Genomic DNA, 26091 nt, shown 5'->3' on the forward strand with positions numbered 1-26091 from the left:
GACCAAAAAAGTCAGCAGTATTTACAACATGAGAAGACAACCAAACCAATACAAAAACATGTAAAGAAGCAAATATATATATATATATATATACATGAATAAATATAGATAAAAATTATTATTAAGAGTATTTATTTTACATATATAATGTGGCATCATTTAGATTACACATCTCTCTAAGTGAATGTTAAGAACAATCAACTAAAAGTAGTTATGCAGTGAGTATAAAGTATACATTATTATAATGACTTCTTTCTAACATTATTATATATATATATATATATATATAATAAGAACATATTAATAAAGATGGCATAAAGACACGTACTACTACGCATGCTGTAGGCATGTCTTTGGTTTTATGGTTGGCAGTTGTTATATTGATATATACTAATCATGATCTGCAAGCAAACCAGATGATCATTGATCAACCTCCGGATTTGGAATTCATGGCTGCAGCTAGCTAGCTAGCTAGCTATACATGACAAAAACAAATCAAATATATTATTAAAATTATAAAGAATTTAAAGTACGCTAGCTGTTTGGTTCCTCAACTACATATCTACCTGATCTCTATATATCCTAATTAAGGCTTGTTAATTCCTAGCTACCTCCAACATTTCTGATATTTATGGGGGGACAAACGTGCAATTAATTCCAAAAATATCTTCCTTTTTTTAAAAAAAATAATTCCAAAAATATCTTGAACATTTATGTTTATACATTGGACAACATTAATGTCTCTTCAACAAAAACATATATATATATATATATCTTAACACTCCATCTCATTTGTGGGCTAGACTTCCTCTCAATGAATAGGCTCAATAAGTGAAATTAATATTTAATGACATTTTGTGTAATCTCTTTGTGACTAAAGTATTTCTTATATTTAATTAAATGAAATAGAGTGTAGAGTCAGAGCTCGAATTCATAACTTCTGCTCTAATATTATGTGAAATTACATATTTTTTTCAAAAATTTAAGCTGATGAGAAAATATATATTTTATTATTTTTATATCTCAACAATAATTAATAAAATTTGCTCAATGATCTGTTGAATGTATATATAGGAATCTATTTCATGATAATGTGACATTGGACAAAATATATATATATAAAATATATATATATATATATATATTTTGTTGGTTGGTCCGTAATGCAACATCATTTGGGTGTGCGACATTAATTTGCATGATTAGTGTCCGCATGCGACATTTTAATTGGTGCTGATCCCAACACAGTAATGTTGCATGTAGCTAGCTAGCTAGTACGTACTGCATGCATGGTGGTTGAAACGGTATATGATCTATTACATCTTTCTATAACTTAAAGGGTAATATTATATATAGTCGTGAAATACACAAACGTCATATAATCGCTTTGAAAAAAAGTAAGATCTACTATTAAAAAACTAATTTCTTTTCATGTGGATCCCATATTTATTCATTTTTTTCAAAGCGACTGCACGACGCTTGCACACTCACGACTGCAAGTATCATTTCTCTAACTTAAAAGAGGCTACCTTTCTATTACTATTCATTACTGTTCATCAACAATAAAGAGGCTGTTTTTTTTTTCTTCGTATGTTTGTTTGGTTTTTTTGTTTCTTTTTGGATTCGTCCATGTGAATGCCAGTGTGCGACGTAATACCACAATCCGCGTCTCTCTCTACATCATCACAACAAAATGATTTAATTGTAAAAGATTAAAATACTGATTTGAATATACATAAACATTAACTTAATTAAAAACATTAAAATAAATTAAATAGATGATGAAATTTTATTAAATATTTTTAAGAAATTAATCTCAACCCTTCATTTTAAGTTCTTAGATTTGATCTAACAATAGAAATTTAAACATTGATTTAAACTAATTTAAAATTTAAATAATTAATATATAAATAGCATATCATACATAAACTATCAAATTTAATTTATAAAATACTAATATTTCATCATTAAATAAATGATGAAATTTTATTAAATATTTTTAAGAAATTAAAGCCATATAAATAATTAGAATTTTAACATAATTTAAATATGATAATATCCTTAATTAACTAAATAAATAGCATATCATACATAAACTATCAAATTTAATTTATAAAATACTAATCTTCCATCATTAAATAAATGATAAACTTTTGTTAAATATTTTATAAAAAATTAAAACTATATAAATAATTATAGTTTTAACATAATTTAAATATGATAATATTCTTATTTAACTAAATTAGGCAAACGTGCGTGGGGAATGAGAGAGAGAGAAAGGAAAAATGGAGAAAAATGTTGGTTTTTGGGTTTTAAATTTCAACCTTTCATTTTTAATCTTCAGATTTAATCTAACGGTAGAAGTTTAAATATTGATTTAAACTAACATAAAATAGATAATTAAAATATAAATATTCTATCATACACTTAAAATTAACTTCAATTTATAAAATACTAATTTTTCATCATTAAATAAAAGATAAAGTTTTACTGAACATTTTTAAGAGAATAATATTATATTATACACTAAAAATCAACTTTAATTTATAAAATACTAATTTTTTATCATTAAATAAATGATGAAATTTTACTGTATATTTTTAAAAGAAAAAAACTATCTAATTAATTTGAATTTTTAATATAATTTAAATTTCATAATAAATAATGAACATAAATAAATAATAATTTTATTCTTATACATTAGATTATTTTAATATTCAAAATTGTACTTTATTTTATTCTTTAATTTGGCAGATGTGGCAAACGTGTTTTGCACGTTCACCACTGCTAGTATATATATATATATATATATGTTTAATTAGCTTATGTACTTGGTCGTGTTAGGTGGATGCATCTATCAAGTTCATGTCCAGCTAGGAGATCATAATTAATATTGTACGTTTGATCTGCATGTCCAAAACCATAGTAGATCACATATACATCTCAGTACTGGATTAATAATTAGCAGTACTGATCATTAATTTGTCAAAATGAACTTGGTGTATTGTTTATTCACAATATATATATATATATAGAAAAATTATTTTTATCAGTTATTATTCACTATCAAATACTATACACCTTATGAAAAAATATAAGGCAACTTGATCAGTGGCCTTAATATATATATATATATATATGTGGCAACTTGATCAGTGGCCTTAATATTATATTATATAGATACATACATATATTATTGCATCGAACATATATAATATATAATTGTATAAGAATAATTAAATATGAGGTACGGTAATGTAGCTGAGGTGTAGTGGTGGTTTCAACTTTCATCAGCAGCAGGTAGCTAGCATGCAATCCATTGATATATATGGTTTGACATTAATTATTAATATTAATAATGTTGTCATGATTTATAATTGACTTGTGTTAAAAAATTATTTTCTTTTCTTAATTATAAACGAAACTTGATTGCTATTATATATATATTATACGCGATGGGGAATGTTAGACAAGTTCAGAGAAAAAAAAAATAATCATAAAATCTAATTTCTTTATTTATTATTTCAATAAAAAAAATCATTATATATACAAATTATATATATATATATAAGAGGATGGATCGATCGAGTACTAATTAAATGAATGATCACCAGCAGGCAGCTAGCTTTGAATTTTTGGATGATTTTGTATCAGTTGATAGTGACTCGAGATTCCGTAGTTGATATCGGGTTAGGTTTGGAGCATATTTCACAATATTTTACAATATTATAGTAGTTTAAATGTCCATTTATTAGATACAAGTGGTCAAATTGGCTATCTAAGAATATTTATGCTCTATTTGAATATAAAAACGGTTTCATTTCATTTCATCATTATAATTTTTTTAAATTTTCATACAAAATATAATAAAAAATTAAACATTTTCAAATATCAAAACAATAATAATATTCTAACGATATTTTATTCAACTTTCATCTAAAACTATCGATCTAATCATCTTATCTCACTATCCAAACATGACCTTAATGTGCACATTCCTGCATTTACATCACATTAAGAACGACGACTTTCTTTATATATATATATATATATAAATTATAGTTACAGTCGTGATTGTACAAGTGCCGTGTAATTATTTTGAAAAAAATTATTAAATACGGGATCCACGTGAAATAATAATAATTTTTTAATAGTAGACTTTACTTTTTTTTAAAGTGACTGTATGGTACTTGCGACTTGCGCATTCCACGACTATATATATATCATTACTCATATATATATATATATATATATATATTAGAATATATTATTAACTAAAAATTAAAATACAAGAGGGCCGGGCCGGCCGTTGGAGGATTACATGGACAAACATGATCTCAGTACAAAACTTTAGGGGGGCATGAATTAAAAAAATAATTAATTAGGAAATGGAACTTAAAAGTTTCGATCCTATAATAATATGATCTTGATCATTCAAGGTCGAGAAACGGTACGAGGTCTTAAAGGCAATCGATTAGAAACAATTATTAATTCTTAAGAAAATATTTTATAGCATTTGAGAAGCATGATGCATGCATGGCGTACATCAATCAAACAATTAGAGCTAATTAATTAATGTAGAGAAATGCTAAACGTTCCGAATTCGAGATTTAAAAAATATCTCGAATGTTTGTTGTTGTTATTTTTTTTTCTTCTTCTTCTTTTTTTAGTGATTAAGAAAGTGTTTTTTAATGATATTGTAAAATTTTTTTTATTTTTTTTAAATATCTATAATGATTAAAAAAATATATAAAAAAATAATAATAAAAAAAATAGAAATGTGCTATACGGAAAGTGTATTCGGGAGCTTTTTTTTTGAAAGTGTAGTGCTGCTCATTAATGTATCTAATCTTCAAATTTAAGTACTCTAATTATGCCAAAGACATGTGACCTGGTTATTATAATCCCTAGCCTCCAAAATAAAAGTCTGAATTTGAAATCCTCCTCTCCCAAATTGAAAAAAAAAAAAAATACTCTAATTCAGAGCAAAGGAAATTAAGACCAAACAATATTGAAAACTAAGAGCAAACAAGGTCATGGAGTAGTGTAGTGCATGCATGCATGGGAGATCTGGCCATCCATCATCCCATGCAAGTGGGCTTATAGGCAGGAGACAATGTCATCGATCGGCGTATGAACATTGAACATGCAACCCAATCACCACTTTGTCTACTCATTTATTATTTGTAAACCCAACTTGTTGATATTTGAAGATGTCAAGGTGGTTTGATACAATAAAAAAAAAAAGCCTCATAAACAAATCAACCAACAAACCATGAAGTCATTCTTAATATATCAAGCACGGATAAAGATTCTCTAGAGTTTTTGACCAAATTTTAAAATAGAGTAAAAAAGAGATACATAAAGTGAGTTAAAATGAGATGAGATTCTTTTTAAAGTTGAATAAAATATTATTTAATATAATTTTTTAGTATTATTTTTATTTTGAGATCTGAAAAAGTTGAATTGTTTATTATATTTTTGTATGAAAATTTTGAGAAAGTTGTAATGATAAGATGAGATGAGATAGGTTTGTGTATCCAAACTCACTCTGAGTCTCACAGTATTTATTAAGGAAAAGTCTTCTTACAAGTGATTTTGTGCACAAAACAGCGTACCAATATTAAATGTAAGGCATTCGTTTAATGAAACAATACGAATTGAAGACAAAAATAATTTTCGTGAGACAAAAGACTTTATTCTTCTCTAAATCTTTTTTTTTTTTTTTTTTTGTAATAAAAAAAATTATGTAAGTGTTAGCATGCAGTTTGGTACACCAAACCACTTGTACCTAACAAATCCCATTTATTAAATATATAATTATGTCCAAAAAATTAATTTGAACTGTTGTGAATATTATAATATCTCATTCATATGTCTATTTTTCTCGCGCTCAAAATTCTAAAATCCAATAAACAAAAATCTAGAAAGCTTTCCATTTTTATTTTGTCCCTTATAATTATCTTCGTTGGGTATAGTTCGGTACAAGTGGTCCAAAGTGTGGAAAATGATGTCCAATGGGCATGCACATGGTCCAGTCCACTACATATCATCAAAAACGACAAGTAGTTAGTCTAATCTTTAAATTGTTCACTAGCTTTGAGATTTAGCCCAATTGTCAATACAGGGCTGCACTCACGAGTCACGAGTACTTCTTAACCAATCGTCTCCTCACCATTCAAAAGGATGGATCAATTTGTTTTTACTCGTCAATTTGGATAATATCTTATTATTATTTATTTAATATTTTTTTATTTTTTTATTTTTTTTCTACTATTTACAAAATATCTAAAAAAACCTCATTATCCAAACATAGCTCTCATGAGTACTTCTTCACCATGATCGTCTCCTCACCATTTAAAAGGAAGGATCAATTTGTTTTACTCAGACATCCCTTTATGGAATACAGTGACACATTCATTCCTTTTTTTTAAGTTGAAATAGGAGAATAATTTGAGAAATGGCTATATGTAGTTTTAGGGTATTTCAGCGTATTCTTTTTAAAAAAATGAATAAATTTAGAATTCACATGAAAAATAATTTATCGACCTCATTTTTTTCAAACTATGCAGAACTTGCATACTATAGGACTATATCTAACATTACTCATAAGTTATTGCTAAATATATTTTTTTTTTCCGAAGATAAGTTATGTTACTTATAAGTTTGATATGTAACACAATATTTATAGTGTGGCTCATTTTATTCATAAAATAGAGTCCAAATGATAAGATTTTTTTATACAAGTGATGTCAATGCTATATCATTAATGTGTTTAGTATCTCAATAAGGAGACTTCTAAATATATTTATTCAAAAAAGTTTAATGAGAAGAGAAGACTAGTGACAAATTAACTATTTAATAATATCCAAAAATTATGTTTATAAATTGGTGTGGATAACATATAATAAAGTACTTACATGATATAATTTGATGTTAAAGATAAATTTAAAATTTCAATCTTATAAATCTAATTTTAACTATTTAAATAATGTGAATGATGTATTTTAGAGACCAACTTAATAATAGAATAACTCAATACAATAAAAACATTAAGGTTGTAGTTCAGTTTTTGTTGAAATTACATTGTAGGACATAAAATACATATAAATTAGGGGTGGGCTTCGACTTCGACAAAGTCGAAGTACCCACCTCCCACTTGGAGTTAGAGACTCGGAGGTAATTGTGTACTTCAACTCCGATCGGAGGTTGGAGCACCGACCGGAGTTTGGAACTCCGATTAGAGTGTGCTTGGGACAAGGCCCAATTCTGATTCTCTGGGCCCACTTCAGAAGCCCAAAGTTTCCGAAGGCCCAATGCCTATTATGATATTTGGACTTCTGAAATACTGTAAAATATATATATATATATATATCTACACACCCTAGTGGGTATTCAAAAAATGCTGTAAAAATCAATTAAAAAACTTAAATATAATAATTAAATTACATACATTATAAAACCAAGGAGAAGTAAATGCACAATGACAAACACAATCTAAATAAAAAATGCAAAATAACCCCCAAACAACCAGCACAATCACAACCAAATATTAACTAAACAACTAAAGTTATCAACCAATTTACATTGTACAATGTAATAATGTATTAGAATAAAACAAAGACTACAAGTTAGTAATTATAATTTGAAAATAATTTTCAATCTTTCATGATTCATCACTAGCAGCCATTTAGCATCCAATAGTCCAATCTCATTCAACCATTCAGTCTGAAAACCACCATTGTTGTGGTCATGGGCCAGTTCATAACTATACACTTTTCATCATGTGTTCATGAAGTGGAGAAAATCAAGTGATTTTGCGTTGTAGTAAACTACAAGAATGTTATCTAATTCAAATGTAAAACATGGCTATAAGTAATAGCATTCATTTCTTACCAATAAAGGGGGTTCTCCATCCCATGGGTACGGTGTGTCTGTTTCAATCATCCGCAATTATACTAGAGTTCACAATTAAGTCTACAAAACCATAAGAATTAGAAGTTAAATATTAAAACATTAAAAATATTTAAATAATCATTTAAAAACATATAAAGTTACTTGATTCAAGTCTATAGCTCTCAGCATCAACGGTATCTAGTCCAATAGGCTTAGCCAATTCTGTGTGCAAACGAGGGCCTCCACGGTTGACAGTGTCAATGAACTCTGATAAGCATCCAACACGTAACTTCTAGTGCTAAACTTCGACTCAGAGGCAACCGTAGTGACAGAAATGACTAACACATCTCAGACAATTTGGGAAAGGACTAGAAACTTATTAGAATTAACATTCCACCAAGTTAATAAATGAAATGCATCACTAGGTGCCTCAACATCTTCCATAAAATATCGCTCAACCTCAAACCTACACTGCATAATATTCCTTGATGCATGGTTTTGATGATATTGCCGCACCAAAACAGATGAACTATGTGCATGTGTGTCATCTAAGGAAGATGTCGAGCTGGTCGGGTGTGAGGAGCTACCACCTGCTGTAGAAGATTGACCATTGTTGTTGTAATGGCTATATAAGTTATCAATATCACTTTTCAGTTATCTAATAAATTTTTCAGCCTTCTCTTCCCCTAGGACGTATCTAATCCAAAATTCCATAATGACCAACTTATATGGGGGTCAAGAATCGCAATCGCAATCGCAATCACAAATAATAATCTATTTATCTTCTCAATATTCCTCCAATATTTATCATATTGGATTTCATACTTGTAGCCATACCAAATAACAATCTCATATTGTCAGTACAACTTTGTTGCAAGTAGTCATGAAGCCCCGAGAGCTTGTTGAAGTATAAGTTCGTAGTCGTATATTTAGATCCAGATATCCGCAGAGTTATGTCATAAAATAATTTTAAAAATTGAACAAAATACTTCACATTGGCCCAATCAATTGTGTCCAGCACGCTGAGCCCCCTTCTCCCTCTACTGACTCCAGCAAAGCATACCTCAGGCCTCCATCTTCGACTTCCATATGCTCAAACGATTTTTGGTACTTCTACGCCACATCCAACATCATGTATGTAGAGTTCATTCAAGTTGGAACGTCCAAAAAAAATATATTAGAACATCTAATCTCAAGTTGTTCGGCTATTGCCTTAAACTTGCCAAGCTTTTGGGAGGAAGCCCTCACATATCTTACAAGGTTGTAGATTTTGGCAATGGAATCATCAACATCTCTTAACCCCTTAACAACTATGAGGTTGATGATATGAGCACAACATCGAATATGGGTAAACTTGTGCTCACAAATGATATCATCTTTTAACGTAGTATTCTGTCTAAACCAATCAATTGCAGTGTCATTGGCACTGATATTGTCAACTATGATACATAACACTTTTATAATTCCTCAATCCTTTATACACTCATTCATCTCCGCCCCAATGGATGAACCCTTGTGAAGCCAATAATCCGTTTCTATAACGTCCACTCACTGTCAACAAAGTGTGTTGTGATACACATGTAGCTGACATTCTGTATGGACGTCCAAGTATAAGTCGTAAATGACACTCTCTGGCCAGTGGTAAGAAACATCTCCTTCATCTCTGTATTCTCATTTCGCATGCCACTTCAAACAATCTCATATCACCGTATACCGTAATGGAATGAGAAATCGTGGCTCAAGAGTGTGGACAATTTTACGGAAGCTTTTTTTGTCAACTGTGGTAAAAGGCATCTCATCACAAATGATCATCTCTGCAAGTAATTCCCTCCCTCAACATATTCTTATTGTATTGAGGGATTGACAGTTTCTTAATATGTGTACCATCAATGGCCGTAGAAGTTTCGTAGTTAAGCTTGGTCTGATCAGTGGCCACCAATCACGCGTGTATCTTATACCGTTGGCAATTATTAAGATGTGCTATTAATACAAATGTGCATTACTTCTTCGAATGACATTCACAAAGTTTTCCACAGTGGTGACATCTCATCTGCGGGTTTGCACGATCACTATGAATTTTGGTGAAATATTCTCATGTTCACAACCTTTTTTTAGTAGGTCGTGGTAGTCAATCGTACTCAATATGCATCTCCTCCTTCTCATTAAACATATTATCATCTTTTACATCTATTAAGACTCGACTACTTGCACAAGAAGTAACGTTCTAGATGTGGGTTGGGTGCAAGTACCTGCTGGTGTAGGAATTGTGGCATCTCCTTGTGGACGATTGTCCTCACTAGGTGTAGCATCTATATCTATCTCAATTGTACTGCAAAATAAAAATTAAAAAAAAAAAAATTAAAGCATGTTATGTATATGTATATGATGCAATGCATGTAGTCAATTTTATAATAAAGAAGAAGAAGATAATTTACGAATGAAAAGTATAACAATATAATCTTATTTACTTATCATTTAATTAACATAAATATTGAACTCATGTCCTTCACCCAAATACTAATCTTATAGCAGTATAAAAGAATTAAAATTGATGAATATGTCAAGAGACTCATCAATGGGACAGATAGAATTGCAAAAGGTGGTGGTGGTTTGTGGACCCCAATTTGGTGTTTCTCTCATAGTCTTATGGTATTTATTTAAACAATAAAAGCTCACTACTTTAAGATTTCATGTAAAATAATATACACATTAAATAAGTCCTAAACATATATTATAGCTCGTATAAATATTTTTAGCAGTATTTGTTAATGTAAAAATAAGTGTGTTGGCATATTTTTGTGAAAACTTTTATTAAATTGTGTTGTAACAAGTGTTGAAGTGTGTTAAAGTGAAAATGAGTTGAAGTGAGCTCAACATGGCTCGAGCAAAACTCATACAGAGAGTTCGCTCGATAGGCACTCGACATAGTGCTTGAATGGAATTCATACAGTGAGTTCGCTCGATAGACGCTCGACGTGGAGCCCGAGCATAAGTCAGACAAAAAGTTTGCTCAACCCTCGCTCAACATGGAGCTCGAGCGGTAACTCAGATAGAGAGTTCGCTCAACACGTAACTCGAGTGAATGTTCAGAATTTTCTCAGTGACATTTCCACAAATACTTTTCGATCACTATCTTATTTATGATTCCGTGAGCAAAATTTGATCACAACAATTTGATCACTATACATATTTCTACACACTCCAAAATCAAAAACCATAACAGTATATATGCTTGTTGAATATTCCATGGTAACAAAATCCCCAAAATTGAAAACTCTAAAATTTGAAAATCATAAAAAATAAACATCAATTGCGAATTAAATGAGGAGCATAGGAGGTGGTAATATACCAATTGATGCTGGCGGGAAGTATTCTACGATGGCCCTGGGCTCGTGACGACGGTAGGATGACGGCAAATGGCGCGACATGAAGAAAATGACAGGAGAAATAGAGAAAACAAAGAGAGAATAGTCACGGAAGAGTGATGGGGAAGAAGAAAACGATGTCGTTTAGTTAGGTTATTTTTTAAAAAAATCAGATGGATTTACATCTGAATTTTTTTTAAAAAAAGGATAGAGTTCGAGGCGCTGGAGCCTTCGAACTCCGATTTCGATTCTGACTCTGACTACATTTTCGAAGGAACTCCAATTCCAACTCTAAATTTTGAATACTCCAACTCTATCAAAATTGGAATCGGAACGAAAGTAGTACGAACTCGGAGCTGGCTGAGTATTTACACAGCCCTACGTATAATTGTAAAGAGAAACACTACTTTGTCCTCCTATTTGTAACACTCCATTTGACCGTTTGGCAAAATTTTTCTTTTTTACTTAGTGATTAAAGAAGTAATTTTAAATGTATTAGTATATTTTTTTTTATTTTTAAAAAATATTTAAATGTATTAAAAAAATATTTTTAAAAAAAAAAATCGCTGGCGGTACACCAAGAGTGGGGGCTACTATGCTGCCCCACTTTTACTGCTAGGCGTACTGCCCAATAGTTTTTTTTCATATTTTTTTAATATATTTAAATATTTTTAAAAAATAAAAAAAATATCAATATACTTAAAATTATTTTTTTAATTATTAAATTTTTTTTTTTTTACCGGCGGTCAAAAGGACCCTGAGGCGACAAAGTAGTCTTTCTCATGTATTTAATGTGAAATCCAGATAATGGAAGTAAAGATTAGTGTAATAAAGTCTTGGAAATGAATGTCCAATAGAAAGAAGATACGTGTCATGTTGGAAAAACATTAGGAAAACGTGCGAGTCAGCTGCGCGCAGACGCAGCCAGAAGTCATCGGAGTCGCTGGTGCCTTTTATGCTTAGAGCAGAGCTGTAATAAACACAGCTCGAGGTTTGAAGAAGAAGAAGCAGCAGGAAAAGAAAGAAGACTCATTCTCACTCTCACTCTCACTCATAAACTTCCAAGTATAAAAAAAATAAAGACCAAGTTCCTTTCAATTGGATCTTCTTCTCCTTCGTTTATTCTTTATGTGTGTGCGCTCGCGCGTGTGACGGATTGGGTTGGGAATCGGGATCTCTGAGATTGGGAACCCGAACCCATTTTGTAAGGTACATATCCCGTTTCGTCATTGCCGCAAGAAATCAGATCAGATGGTGTCCGACTTTGTTGTCTCCTCCATCTAGTTTCAGATCGGCAGCTTCGGCTTTTGCTTGCTTTGTTTGCTCGCCATTGTATGTTAAATTTGCAGCCATTTTTCTTCCTTTTTGCTCTCGTTTCTGGAAAAGGTTTCGGGATTTCATAGTTCATACTTCATTCTGCGTGTGAAAGAAGAAAGCCAATGATTAACAAAACGCTCCTTTTCACATACTTGTACCTGCTAGTCTACATTTTGCTTTCTTCCGGAGTCATATTGTACAACAAGGTACCAATTTCTCTTTCTATTTGGGTACTTGGTGCGCGTCTCTGTGTAAGTTCACTGTTGTGAATTTCTGCTGTGCAGTGGGTTCTGTCTCCGAAATACTTCAACTTTCCTTTTCCTATAACGCTTACCATGATTCACATGGGCTTTTCCGGGGCAGTTGCATTCTTTCTTGTTCGGGTTTTCAAGGTATGACTTTCTTGTGCTGGACTAAGATTACAAAATTTGTCTTGATTCTGAGTGTGCTTTGTATGGTGCTGATATAGATCTCTGCGAAACTATGCACTTGCTTTTGTATTAGCAGCCGTATTACTATGGCATTATGTTGATTCTGGATGTGCTTTCTTATTTCATTTGATGCTATACACCGATAGCTATTAACCATAAGCTGCCATAGTTCGGTATGGTCTTTTGCGGTTCCAAAACTCATAAAGCCTGTGATTATGGGATTCAATGGGTGTAAAGTGGTCGCCTATCGCGACCTTGCAAGCTTCGGTTATTGTGGTTACAAAGGAGCAATTTCATATAAAATCCTTGATCCTCAATCCTCATTCTTTTCTATATTTTCTATTCTGAATGTTACTTCACTTTCATTCAATTTTTTTTATAAGTACTTTTATTTCATTCAATTTTTTTGTGTTTTATCCACTGCCGTGATTTGTAATAAAGTGGCCAGAGGTATCCAAAATGAGATTTCCAGAGTTTTTCTGTGACTTTTCTGTTTGTGTTGTCAAATTGATATGGTTAGTTCTTTTGTATTTTCAGGTTGTAGCTCCCGTCAAAATGACATTTGAAATGTAAGTGAAATAGATTTTCAATTTCTGCCCCCCTCCCGTTTATTCTGTTGTGATGTACTCTTTCTTTCTTCATTTGTTCAGTTTCTCATTTGTCAAATATCTTCTGTCTTTTTCATAAACAGATATGCAACATGTGTGATACCGATAAGTGCCTTCTTCGCATCAAGCCTTTGGTAAGCACTAAGATCTAGCAGAACTCAGCCTCCTTTTTGGCATGAGACATGGAAATTCTATAATTAAGGAGGCGTGAATATGTTTATCATCAGGTGTTTAGCTTGTTCACTATTAGGGATGAATTCCTTGACCTTTCTTATTAGATCTGACGATTGAATTGGTTTTTGTTTGTGCACCTATGATTCTGATCAGTATAAGGTCTCTCTAAAATATCTTTGAAACAAATAAGCAAGTTTTATAGATATTTATAACCAAAAATTAAATGTCCATATATCATATATCTAATATATGAAATAATAGATTCCAACCAGCGAACTTGACTTAAGAACCTAACCTAATCTTTTCACTATGAAGAATGTTTGCCAAAATTATGCTTAACTGAAAAATAAAGTATTTGTTATAGGTCTCAGGCAAGACATTTTTAGATGTTTAGATTGAGATAAGTTCGAATGAGGTTGCTTGTTCTGGCTGGATAATCGCCAATTTGATTACGTGTAATCAATATTTTTGAATCTTTATCACTTCATGTATGTTTTTTAATCTTGTACTTTTTTGCCTTCCTTCTTTTTGTTTATGTAGTTGCTTGTATGGGGATCTTTGTTAAAATTACACTCTGTTCTGAAGCTCTATCAATGATTCTTGGATAGACAGTAAATTAACTATAAAATTAAGCTTTATATATAGCTTTGTTGCTTAAAGGGAAATCACTGGCTTATCTGGGATTTGAACAGTTATTCCTTGTTAGCAGTAGTGAGGTCTTTTGAAATGATAAGTAATTTTTTTGGATTAATAATATCTGTTGACAATTTTATTTCTCTACTCATTTAGGTTTGGTAACACTGCTTACTTGCACATTTCTGTGGCCTTCATCCAGATGCTCAAAGCATTAAGTATGCGTGGAAAACTTGCATATGTTTTCTTTACTGTTGTGATAGTTTTCAACTCTGTCAACTGACCGCTCATGTCTCAATTTGTTTCAGTGCCTGTCGCAACATTTATCATGGCTGTTATGTGTGGCACTGACAAACCAAGGTGTGACGTGTTCTTGAACATGGTGCTGGTCAGTGTTGGAGTTGTCATTTCCTCATATGGGGAGATTCATTTTAATGTAGTTGGTACAGTTTACCAGGTTACAGGCATCTTTGCAGAAGCTCTTAGGCTGGTCTTAACACAAGTCCTTCTACAAAAGAAGGGCTTGACTCTAAACCCCATCACCAGTTTATATTACATAGCTCCGTGCAGGTACTTTGTTTTGAGGCTTTTGGATGATCAGTAAAAGTGAATTCTTCTTTTAAGTTATAGCTTAATCTTGATTAGACATTTTAACCTGATTTGTAAAAATCTTGAGATATTTGGTGGTTGGCATTTATTATTTTGTTTCTTGTTTCATAACATCATGTAATTCCTAAAGAGGAAAATTCATATTGCAGGAAATATATATTTTAGTGGATGAACAATTATTTTAATTTTTATTAGCTATTTACATGATCCATTTTGTTAGACCATGGGAGTTTATTCTGTTTTTTTACATTAGATACTATTTGTATCAGCTTCTCATATTTTGACACTGTTATATGCAGTTTCATGTTTTTGTTTGTGCCTTGGTGTTTATTGGAGAAGCCTCATATACAAGTCTCAGAGGACCAGTTCAACTTCTGGATCTTTTTCTCAAATGCTCTTTGTGCCTTGGCCCTGAACTTCTCCATTTTCTTAGTAATTGGTAGAACAGGGGCAGTTACCATCCGGGTTGCTGGTGTTCTGAAAGACTGGATATTGATTGCCCTTTCCACTGTCATCTTTCCAGAGTCCACAATAACTGGGCTAAATATAATTGGCTATGCCATCGGTATATCTCCATCCATATGAAGTGCAAGCTTTCAGTCAGACATTTTGTGCCTCATTTAAACCTCAAAATTCTACCTTGCATTAAAAATCTTTTTTACAATTGCAGCACTATGTGGTGTAGTCATGTACAATTATATAAAGGTCAAGGATGTTCGAGCATCTAAACAACCTTCTGAAAGCCTTCCTGAAAGAATCACCAAGGTAATCTCATAGATTATCCTTGATACTTTAAAGCGGACCATTATATTTTTCCCCTTTCATCAAAAGGATATCCTCTACCTTGAACTTTTCTTCCTCACAATGCATTTAAATGTCCATAGAATTACATTGTGCTTGAAACAATTAGGTCTGATGTGTATGCTTTAATCTACTTGGTGCGATTGTATAAGTTGTTCAGGAAGATGACAAACCCCCAGCTTGCGCATTGTCAGTTTCCAGAATTATAAATCTTTTGTGATCAGAAAATGTTTGAATATATGAATGTTTGTTCATGAATCTTGTGACCTATCAAATAATAGAAATATAAATCTTGTGAGTGGAAAATGTTTGAAAATTTCAAAATGAACAGCTCAGTGTTTGCTCTTAATCGGCTGGTCAATGCTGAAAACACAGTGGAGTGAAACTTGTACTAGTATGCAATGCTGACCCAAAGACTGTTGGATCATGTTTTATCTTAGCTGAACCTAATCCTGGCTTCTTAAACCGCCCATTAGTGAGTAGTTCGCCTCAAAGTATGTGTGAAGTATGCTCAAACATAAAATGCATTTGGGATTTCTACTTCGTCATCTAACTATACTTCGTCATAGCCGTATACTATATGGATCATTAATTTCTTGTTATAGTCACAATTTTCAGATGCTTACATGATTGAAATCCAGATTCACCCTTTTCCTCTAATGGCAATGTTTTCCATATTGGCTGATGCAGGATTGGAAGTTGGAGAAGAAATCATCCGACATATTCTTGCCTAATGACACTAGTGATAACGGCAAGGGAAGCAGTGGAGGGAATGGTGGTGCCTCTGATTTGAATTTTGATGAAGAAGCACCTCTACTTTCAACATCAAGGTTATCTCATATCGGACGTTCGCAGCTCATGCGTGATTCATGACGGCATAAATGTGGATTGATGTATTTGGAAAAGAAAATAGTAGAGGCAGTCTGTTCAAAGGCATCTGACTCCATTCTTTCCAGGCAATGTATCCATATGATACGTGCAAAGGCGATTCATTTGTATTTACTTCCATTTATGGCATGTATGCTTGATTTTCCCGTCTTGGAGTTCTGTAGCCTGGATCAATTGTCAACGAATGGACCATGGCAGAATCAAGGCTCTTTGATCTGGAAACTTTTTATTAGTATCTCAGCAAATGGAACTGTTTTCCCCTTAATCTCTTCATTCACAATGGGTGGGGAAGTATTCCCTAGAAAGTTCAGATTTGACAAAAACCTTTTTCCAGAATTGAATGGATCCACTCAGACTCGTGAGGATTGTAATCAGAAAGGAAAAAAGATGCGCGATGAATGAACTTTTTACAAAAATGTTTATAGATGAAAGTCTCCACAAAACTCACTCCATCATTTCAACTCATTACTATTCAACTCACTCAACGTTCAAACGTAGCCGCATGCCGAATCTAATTCAAGGTTCAAGCCCAGCCCACACAACGATCCGTTCTACTTACTAGTTTCTGACACTCATGTTATGACACCAGAGGACTAAACCGACCCTAAGATGTCGGGAGTAAAAAGAAAGAGAAATCAACCCACACTAATATGATTATTCGGAAACCATCCAGTGCACTTGATATCAACCTAAAGTTTCTGGGGTGGTTAGGAGTCGACATCATGTTTTATACAACATGCCATACCCATTGTCAGTGACTAGAAAATATAACAGCATGTATACATGTACAAAAAGAGGATACATCTCCTGGATAAGGACAGAGAAGGGAACTTCACAGCAGAGTTTTCTTTCTAGATTACAACAGTATTGCGATGTTTACAGAAAGAACCGTGGCATTCAAAACAAAGCAAAAAGGCTCGCATGTGATTTACACATAAAAAGAGAATAGCAAACAGAATATGCACATAGCCGGCAAGAATTGGTGAAAGTATGGAAAAAAAAAGAAAAGAAAAAAGAAAGATCCGCAGACATTCCTTTGGCCTCCCTTCCATGAAACTTGGAACACAAATCACAAGCGTTGAAAAACTGCTCTGAAATGAGGAATCTAATCGAAATGTTCTGCAGCCCACAAAAGCCTCCTTGTGGGAGCTGGAGGCGCCAATCCAGGGATGTCTCTGATGTCTTTGTTATTGGGGTTCACAACCTGCAGTTTTACACATTTCAAAGAAATATACAAAGTTCAAAACAGCATGTTAGCCTATGGGTGCTGGAGATATATCGCCATTAGCAATTCTCTTTCCGATTATTGTACCTGAGATTCATATCATAGCATAGCCTTAATACTTTCACTTTCACCTTTTGTTTTATTCATTCTTCCCTCTTCCCTTAAGGATGTTCTAGTACCGTTTTGATGTCTCCAATACACATTCGTAAATTGGAAAATTATTTGGGATCCTAGAAAGTTGGTCAATTACTTCCAAGATACAAAGTTTATGGCTAGGAAATATAGGGAGATGAATAAAGGATTGAAGAGGATACCTTGACAATGATAATGGCTATTACACCACAGACAATAAGGAACAGAAAAAACATGATGCATTTATCTGTAGCCACCTGAAATAAACCAATAAAATTTAGTTTCTAAAAAACAAATGGAAAACAAATTGCATTCAAAGGGGAAAAAGGAATAAAGAACTAACCTGCCTACCAATCTCCTTCACAAGCTGGGAGGCCTTCTTAATTGAGAAGTTAATTGTATCCAGCTCATTAACAATACGACCCATTTGGTCAGTCTGCAAAATATTGGATTACAATAAAGAAGCTTAAAAAACAATAGAAAGAAGAATATCTGAGTTTAGGCTATAGTCATACTTACTTGACCCTTTAATGTAACAGCAGTTTGGGTTCCCACTTCAATCGTTTGTTCGACAACCTAAAGGTGGTTAATTTCAAGTGTTAAGAACACCGACAACAGAAGCATTTCAGATAATTCATGTTTCTTAATTCTATATACCTTTTGAGTGCGTACAATGGCCTGATCAGTCTCATCCATTGTCTTTGTTCCAGCATTGATGAGTTCTTGATTTGACATGGCTACATGGCAAGACATGTTAACGTCATTAAATAGACCTCTGCAAAGAAAACAGGAACAAATCCATACATACATATATACATGCATGCAAAATTGGGATAATATAATCTTTCAATCGTATGATTTACATGCATTTGCAGTCAGATGAAGTTTGGGCAACTTATTATAATCTGTCCAATAAAACATCATCCTTGTAATTGTGTGTTATTTAGAATATGCTGTGACAATTAAACTCCAGCCTCAAATCTTTTTTCACAGACACAGCTAGTAGGGACTTATGAAAGCCATGCGATCTCTCATTCCTCTAGAGTCTTCACCATTTCAAGCGTAGATAGATAACATTATTAAAATGAACTTTAGCTCTGTCACCATATTCTCATATATCTCGTCTATGAGAGTGGATCTATTTAGATTATCACATATCATTGCATTAATTGAAGCTTCACGTTAAAAGGAAATTTGGCATAACTATAGTTAGCATGCAGATGGTTGGTTGATTGACAGCTAATTACATCAACTCGAGATATGTCCATAGGTACTAGCAGAAAATATATGTACATGTTAACAGTTCTCTTGACCCAAGTGATAACATCAAACACGGGAATTAATTTGTGAATGCGAGGGAGATATGTCTCACATGATGCTACTTGAACATTTTCATCAGCCGTAGGTTCACTTACTCCAGCTCCCATATCAAAGAGTTCAACTCTCTTGTTACCAAGGGTATTCATATACCTGCAGTTCAGTCAAGTAGATTATTATTATTTTTTGAAATATATGTACATATAACCAGCAGATGAAGAGAGAACAGAAATTTTGTTCGATCTGCTGACTGAGTTCAGTAACCAAGATATATATTGTCAAATTAGAACTGAAAAGCTCACCAATCACTATACTTTCATGGTTCAAGTAGTATCACTCTAAAATGACAATTTGACACCATACAAAACAGATCCAAACTCATGACCTCTGAAACGATAATCAATAGGTCAACTTACGTTTTTCTCAATGCCACGTATGAATTCAGCTCTTTGATCTGCAAATGTGGAGATTGTGACATAAGGCTGATTTCCATGAGTAAAAAGCAAAAAAATTCAAAGAAAGAAGCAGGGTCACAACAAAGAATTAAGCAGCCATTTCATATATTGTATGACAGATCATACATGTATGTCTCAATTGTGCATGTGTGTATACATGCCATAAATGCAAAAAATAAAAGGTTCCAAATACTGACCATAGACTGCTTCTCATCATTGAGCTGCTTGTTAACCTCAGGTGGATTTCTGCCCTCCTCGTCTTTAAGTTCACGATCAAACTCCTTGATTAATCTGGAAAAAGTTATTAAACATAATCATTTATCTATAAAGTCATCCATTGGCTGTGGGAACTTTGTTCCTTTTTGAGGCTAAGAAACCAATTCCTAGGCATCCATTTCACACGCTCAATTCACAACAGGTTCCCCTGCTCCCTGTTAGGCCATGGGACTAACACTTTTGCTGAAGTGTCTGCTCTTAAACACAGTTTTTTGCTATGTTACCAGTTAAGCTTACATTCAATTGAGATATAATCAGTTCATGGATGGTTGTTACATGGCTAAAAAATGGTAGCAAACCACCTTGGCAGTATTGGGATTTAGGGATGAGGTGCTATCTCTCTTCTCTTACATGGATTGTAGCATTAGAGTAATAAACTGGCTGATGGATTGGCCAACATTGGAGAATCAGGTAACACTGTCATTTTTCTTCCTTAAATCATTTATCTCGCATTTTAATTGGTCATTTTCTTTTAATAAATCTGGAACTCCATGTGTTGTAAATAGGAAATAGCTTGCTAGAAGCTTTTAAGGCTTGGTTTTTGAGAATTTCGTAACCCCCAAGCTTTCTTTTTGAACATGTATTCATTGGCCGAAAGTGAGGGCAATTAATAAAATTGGGCTACCATCACTCTTCTTAAAGAAAATGATCATTTATGCATAAATCCTGAACACACAAATTTCAAAACCTGTTATCTGAAATATTTATAATTTTTTTTGGGAACATGGCATGGTCAAGAAAGGACTCTTTTCTACCCCTATTTACCAAATTTCAATGTACAAATGATGTATGAATGAAAAACCAGATATAAATTATTTTTTTTTGTACCTTTTACACTCCCTCATCTTTGCAGTAAGTTCTTCCAGCTGTTTACTTTGTCTATTGGAGTCTTTGATCTTATCCAGCCTTTGGAAGCCATTTCTGAATGCAAAGAGTAACACCATCACAATAAAAAATCAAGCACCCCAGCAATTTTTCCAGATAGTCGTTAAAAAAAAACAAGTATCTATCTTGCAGCTCCCTCACGTAAGGGGGAAGTGACAATTGACAACACCTACTCTTTAAAAGAAATCAATAAATCAAAATTAAAATAACAACAACAAAATAAAAGAATTGTTTGCAGTAATAATGTAAATGTGCAATATTAACTATGCACCAAACTACTTATATACTTTAAAAAGAAAAAAAACCATGCACCATACTAAAATCTTCAACATTCCAACCTGGATACATTGACATCTAGGAGAGCACAATATAACTTAGCACCAAGTTGAAAAACCTTTTTGACATTGCAATGAAGCAACCCTAGTCAGGAATACGCATACCCAGTATCTAAGAGATCACCATCTAGCAGTAAAGGCATCGCATAATGGCCACAATTCATACGTTCACAGCCAGATTTTCTCTCTTTTAAAGCATATAATACTGTTAATAAGCTAATAACAGTCTTTTAGTCTCTAAAAACACTTAAATCACATTCTAAGTTGAATGACTAGCATATAAAAAAGAAAGCAGCGCAATGATAAACCCATGCCATAGCACAAATCAACTAAACAAGCATTTCTCTTCGCTTTGAACTTCATATTTTGAATCAAAATAATAATCAAAACCACACTTTTAATTAAGTCCAGATCCACAATATTCACAATCACATTGCAATAATCGGACAAGCCAAGAGAGAGAGGAGTGATTAAAGGGGTGCATACGATAGGGCTCGGAAATTATCGCGGATTTCACCGTGGATCTGCTCCAACTGAGGGCCCATCGGCAAGTCAGTCGCCATTGTCGCCGGAGACTAATCCTTCCTCGTCCCCAAACTTATCGGCGAACCGATCCTAACCAAAATACATTAATAACCTTTTCGAAACTTGCTTCTAAACAGAGTTTTTGGGCAAAAAAAAAAAAAATGAAAACCGTAATCGTAAATAATTCAGAAAAACTCAAAAAAGTAAAAAGGGAAGAAATTGAAACGAACGAGGGGGGAAGAGAAACTCGGGGCAAGATCGAAAACACAGAGAGAATTCTCAGAAGGCGTGGATGGAAGGAAGGGAAAGCAGAGAGAGAGAGAGGGAGAGGAATCGCAGTCTGGCAATGATTTATTATTATTATTATTATTATTAATTCATTTAAAAAAAATAAAAAGAAAAGGTTTATGTGGTGGCATTTTTGCCTAATTTGAGACGAGAAGTTTAATATGATAAAATATCATATCGTTCATAACTAACGGCTCTTATCTTAATTAATTATTTAAATATTTATCTGGAGGAAAGCTGTCACTAATCTTTCAGCATTGTGCTTGTAATAGTATCACTGTGGTTCTAACTTCTACGTACCAGACAATGAGTTTATGAATAGTATGTATTAATTAGTTTATTTATTTTTTTGTTAATATTAAGAAATATATTTTTTAATATTAAAAAAAAACTAATTTATTTAATATTAAAAAAATAAAAATAAAAATTCACCAATCAATACATTATGGTATCGTTTGGTTACACATTTCAGATGAGATGAGATGTTTTATTGAAAGTTGAATAAAATATTATTGAATATTAGTTTTATTTTACAATTTGAAAAAATTAAATTATTTATTATATTTTGTGTAGGAGTTTGAAAAAATTATAATAATAAAATGAAATAAAATGAGATGATTTTGTATATCCAAACCGGATTATATTGATAGAAAAAATTATAGACATAAGCTCCACACTCTACACATCACTTAAAAATATATGATTTTATTTCATATTGAATTGAAATATGAAATATAAGAATAAAAAAATAAAATCATATATTTTTAAATGGTATGTAGAGATGTGAGACTTATGTGTAGCACAATTCTATTAACAGACCATAGTACCATTTATGGTAATATTATGGCTAAAGTGGCATCTGCTCATTGTCATTGACCCACTGATTACTCTTTTCTTTTAGCTAATTATTATATTATTATTAGCAGCTGATGCTGCCTAATACCATGCGTTTTGGACCACCTCGTTCCAATCTTATTTCCCAGCTCTTCTGGTCTTGTTAATACCCTCGTTATCACCTTAGGAGTTGACACAATAATTCCTTTAAAAAAGTGGGCTTTCTTTCACTGTGACAGATATCGAGAGACAATATAGAATGTGTTTCGGTTAGCAAAAGACAAAAGCAAAGGAATATTAAAAAGTAGCAGTTGAGACATGCGCTGTCTCTCCTTGTTTTCTACAACTGCAACTTCTTAACTAACGCACCCACCCGCTTCTTCACTGTCCTGCGCCCATTTCGTTTCCTTTCAAAGTTTAAAAGAATATACGCAACTTGTATCATCTAAATATTCTTACACACAACATTCGAAACTTAACTTACAAAATATAAAAACAAAAATGCTGGTTGCACCCGGGACGGGGGACACGCCGCGTACCCGGTTCCAACTCAGCATAATTGAAACGGTGCGTTTGCACCTTAAGTCAAATGGTGCGTTTGCACCTTAATCTGTTTCAGGCTTAATGCTTTCTAAGTCGAGTATACAACCCGCAATCGGACACCTTAGGTCTGAAGACGAACCCTAAAACACCCATGGAATCGCACGAAGAAATACGGTCTTCAGCTCGCACTACACCCATGAAATCGCACGAAGAACCCCAATCTTCAGCTTGCACTATAAACAGCTCCAAGCTTGCGGCGTGCTCCATTTCCCCACAAAGTTACGATGGGGGGGCACAAACTTCTCCTCAAACAATTTTGCCCACCAATGTGCTGCCAGACGAAACACGAAGGGAGTCACAGGTATCGGGTTTCTCTTGAACTAGATGGGTGTTCTCATTCTCTTGAATCCTCGATCTCATGGGTGTTCTCAAAATCACCCAATCGGTATGGGTTTAGTTTTGAATTTGTGGAAACCCTAACCGTAATTGGGAGATTTCGATTAGTCTCATTTATTCGAAATAGCATTTCATTTTTCTAGAAATATTGAATGTGCACATGATTATTTCTATTTTGAGAATCTGGAAACCCTAACCCTAACCGTAAATTATATATTTGGAAACTCTCACTTATTCGAAATAACATTTGTTTTAGATTCAAAATTGCAACTAATTTATTTGATTTAGACAATATCAAATACATTTATAAGGAAATTGCACCCGGTTTATTTGATTTGGTAGTGTTTCTTCAGCCCATAACATCTCTCTCTGTTTTAATATAGTCATTAATATTCTTAAATCTGTAGGCATTAATATTGCTCCAATTTCCGGCATTAATATAGTCTTAAAGAGAAATTTGCATATATGCACGTACAAATATAGCTCTGTTTCATGTTGATAATTTCATCATTGTCATAAAAAAGAATTGGTTTTTTTTGGTATTATAATTTGAAGAATGATATTAACATTGCTATGACTATAATTTCTATTTCCTTCCCTGGTTTTGAAGCCATTAGTAAAATTGGAGATATGATTATGCTAATTTAATGCGAGAATCCCGATAATTGTTATGCATTTGAGTGTTCAACTGATACCAACTGCTCAAATTGCTTTACTAGAAGAAGGTTCATAGCTATGTCTTAGAAGCATGGAAATAGGACAGTGTGCGTTCAAATAAAAGAAAAAACCCAAGAAAATGATTATGGCATATGCTGCTGATGTCCCTGACTCGAGGGCTGTTCATTCTTCAAGTGAAACCAGTATCTTCAAGTTGTCTCTGTATAAAAGAGGGACTCCTTTTATTAATGACTTGAACTTTTTTGTCTGTGTTTGCCCTTTTGTCAAGTGAAACTAGTATAATGCAGTAGGTAAAACAGACGTAGATTAATAACATTAATACTAACCTAATTGAGTACTATCATATTAATAATGCTTGGCCTTGAATTTAACTATAATGCAGTAGGTATAAACATACGTATATTTTACACCATTTCAATTTAACTATCATGTTTGTCTCAATTAGATTAAATTTAAGAATATCTCATCATTCACCACGGACTCTTCTTCATATTTTGGTGAACAAACTCTGTGTCGACCATTATGCTTCTGTGAAGTTGAAGCCCAATTGAGATACTCATCTACTGCAAAAAATCCAGGACGACCCTTCTTAGGGTGTCCTAAGTACAACACGAAGGTAACTACATTCATGTTCAATAAAATTTGTTAATATTATGTGCATCTAAGAAGTTTTGAAAAGATGTTTAAAATGATTAGGGATTACCATATTGTAAGTATTTCAAATGGGTAGAGGCGGATGAAGTAAGAAACTACGATCTTGGAGAAACTCATTATCAACTGTTAAGAACCAAGAAAGAGCTGGAGAAGATACTCGACGAGATCGAAAAGAGCAAGCTTGACCTCCGTAAGAGAGCGGATGAGATTGAGATGAGAGAGATGCTGCTATCGAATAGAAATGATGAGGTTGTGAACAAAGAGTTGGCACTTGTTGTTCGCGAAGCTAAAATAAGACGTTCATGCAAATTACTTTGGGTGTATTGGGCTGCCGCATTTGTTGTAGCATGTTACTTGGCTTGCAAATAAGTTACTTAGGATTAGTGATGGAAGTTAGTTCCTATGTATATATTCTTTGTTTATATGTTGGTTGGTGATGTTAGAACTTAGTCTGATGCAATAGTCTAATTCTATTTTATGTTAATGACTTGTGGAAGTAGCTACTTGTATCTGTGTAAGGGAATTTAATTCAGGAAGTACTTGCATTTTGGAAGGGAATTTAATTTTGACTTATGCAATTCGTGTAGTTTTTGTCATTATTATTGGAGCAAGTTGAATTAACAATCTGATCCCTGTTTGCGTAATATTGCACCATGTTGTTGGCCTTTTTTTTTTTTTTTTTTCTTGACAATCATTTTGTAAACAATTTCTTTATTTTTATAATACTTTTTTAGTCTTAAGTTATACATGGTCGGGACAATGTTGTGGCTTATCTCTTAAACAATGTTACAAGTAACTAGATGCTTCCAGAAATTGTTTATTATTT

The 26091-nt window shown here is 32.9% G+C and overlaps 2 protein-coding genes across 3 annotated transcripts; one reads left to right on the forward strand and one right to left on the reverse strand.

Moving 5' to 3' along the window:
• Positions 1–12197: 12197 nt before the first annotated feature.
• Positions 12198–16938, forward strand: LOC109001156 (probable sugar phosphate/phosphate translocator At3g17430). Its single transcript, XM_018978310.2, has 9 exons — positions 12198–12784; positions 12863–12970; positions 13547–13578; positions 13701–13751; positions 14581–14642; positions 14733–14994; positions 15333–15598; positions 15704–15798; positions 16525–16938. The coding sequence occupies exons 1-9, from the start codon at positions 12701–12703 to the stop codon at positions 16705–16707; spliced, it is 1143 nt and encodes a 380-aa protein (XP_018833855.1). The 5' UTR covers positions 12198–12700; the 3' UTR covers positions 16708–16938.
• Positions 16939–17477: 539 nt separating this feature from the next.
• Positions 17478–22228, reverse strand: LOC109001157 (novel plant SNARE 13). 2 transcript variants are annotated; one of them, XM_018978312.2, is made up of 11 exons: positions 22103–22209; positions 21834–21962; positions 20956–21048; positions 20049–20142; positions 19813–19850; positions 19452–19549; positions 18737–18816; positions 18599–18655; positions 18423–18515; positions 18262–18336; positions 17478–17926 (listed from the first exon to the last, which is right to left on the reverse strand). In XM_018978312.2, exons 2-11 carry the CDS (start codon positions 21908–21910, stop codon positions 17828–17830), a joined length of 804 nt encoding a protein of 267 aa, XP_018833857.1. In that variant the 5' UTR covers positions 21911–21962; positions 22103–22209; the 3' UTR covers positions 17478–17827. The 2 variants fall into 2 exon arrangements, with proteins under 2 accessions (XP_018833857.1, XP_018833856.1); XM_018978311.2 differs by having other exon boundaries at positions 21834–22228.
• Between the last annotated feature and the right edge of the window lie 3863 nt (positions 22229–26091).

The sequence above is a fragment of the Juglans regia genome, chromosome 7 (assembly GCF_001411555.2).
Source record: "Juglans regia cultivar Chandler chromosome 7, Walnut 2.0, whole genome shotgun sequence".
Taxonomy (NCBI): Eukaryota; Viridiplantae; Streptophyta; class Magnoliopsida; order Fagales; family Juglandaceae; genus Juglans; species Juglans regia.

Coding starts and splice junctions, on each gene's coding strand:
- LOC109001156 (XM_018978310.2), top strand. CDS start 12,701: ATGATTAACAAAACGCTCCTTTTCACATACTTGTACCTGCTAGTCTAC. Junction 14,643..14,732: donor CCAGATGCTCAAAGCATTAA/GTATGCGTGGAA, acceptor AATTTGTTTCAG/TGCCTGTCGCAACATTTATC. Junction 15,599..15,703: donor TATAATTGGCTATGCCATCG/GTATATCTCCAT, acceptor TTACAATTGCAG/CACTATGTGGTGTAGTCATG.
- LOC109001157 (XM_018978311.2), bottom strand. CDS start 21,910: ATGGCGACTGACTTGCCGATGGGCCCTCAGTTGGAGCAGATCCACGGT. Junction 18,656..18,736: donor CCATTGTACGCACTCAAAAG/GTATATAGAATT, acceptor AACCACCTTTAG/GTTGTCGAACAAACGATTGA. Junction 17,927..18,261: donor TAGCCATTATCATTGTCAAG/GTATCCTCTTCA, acceptor GTAAAACTGCAG/GTTGTGAACCCCAATAACAA.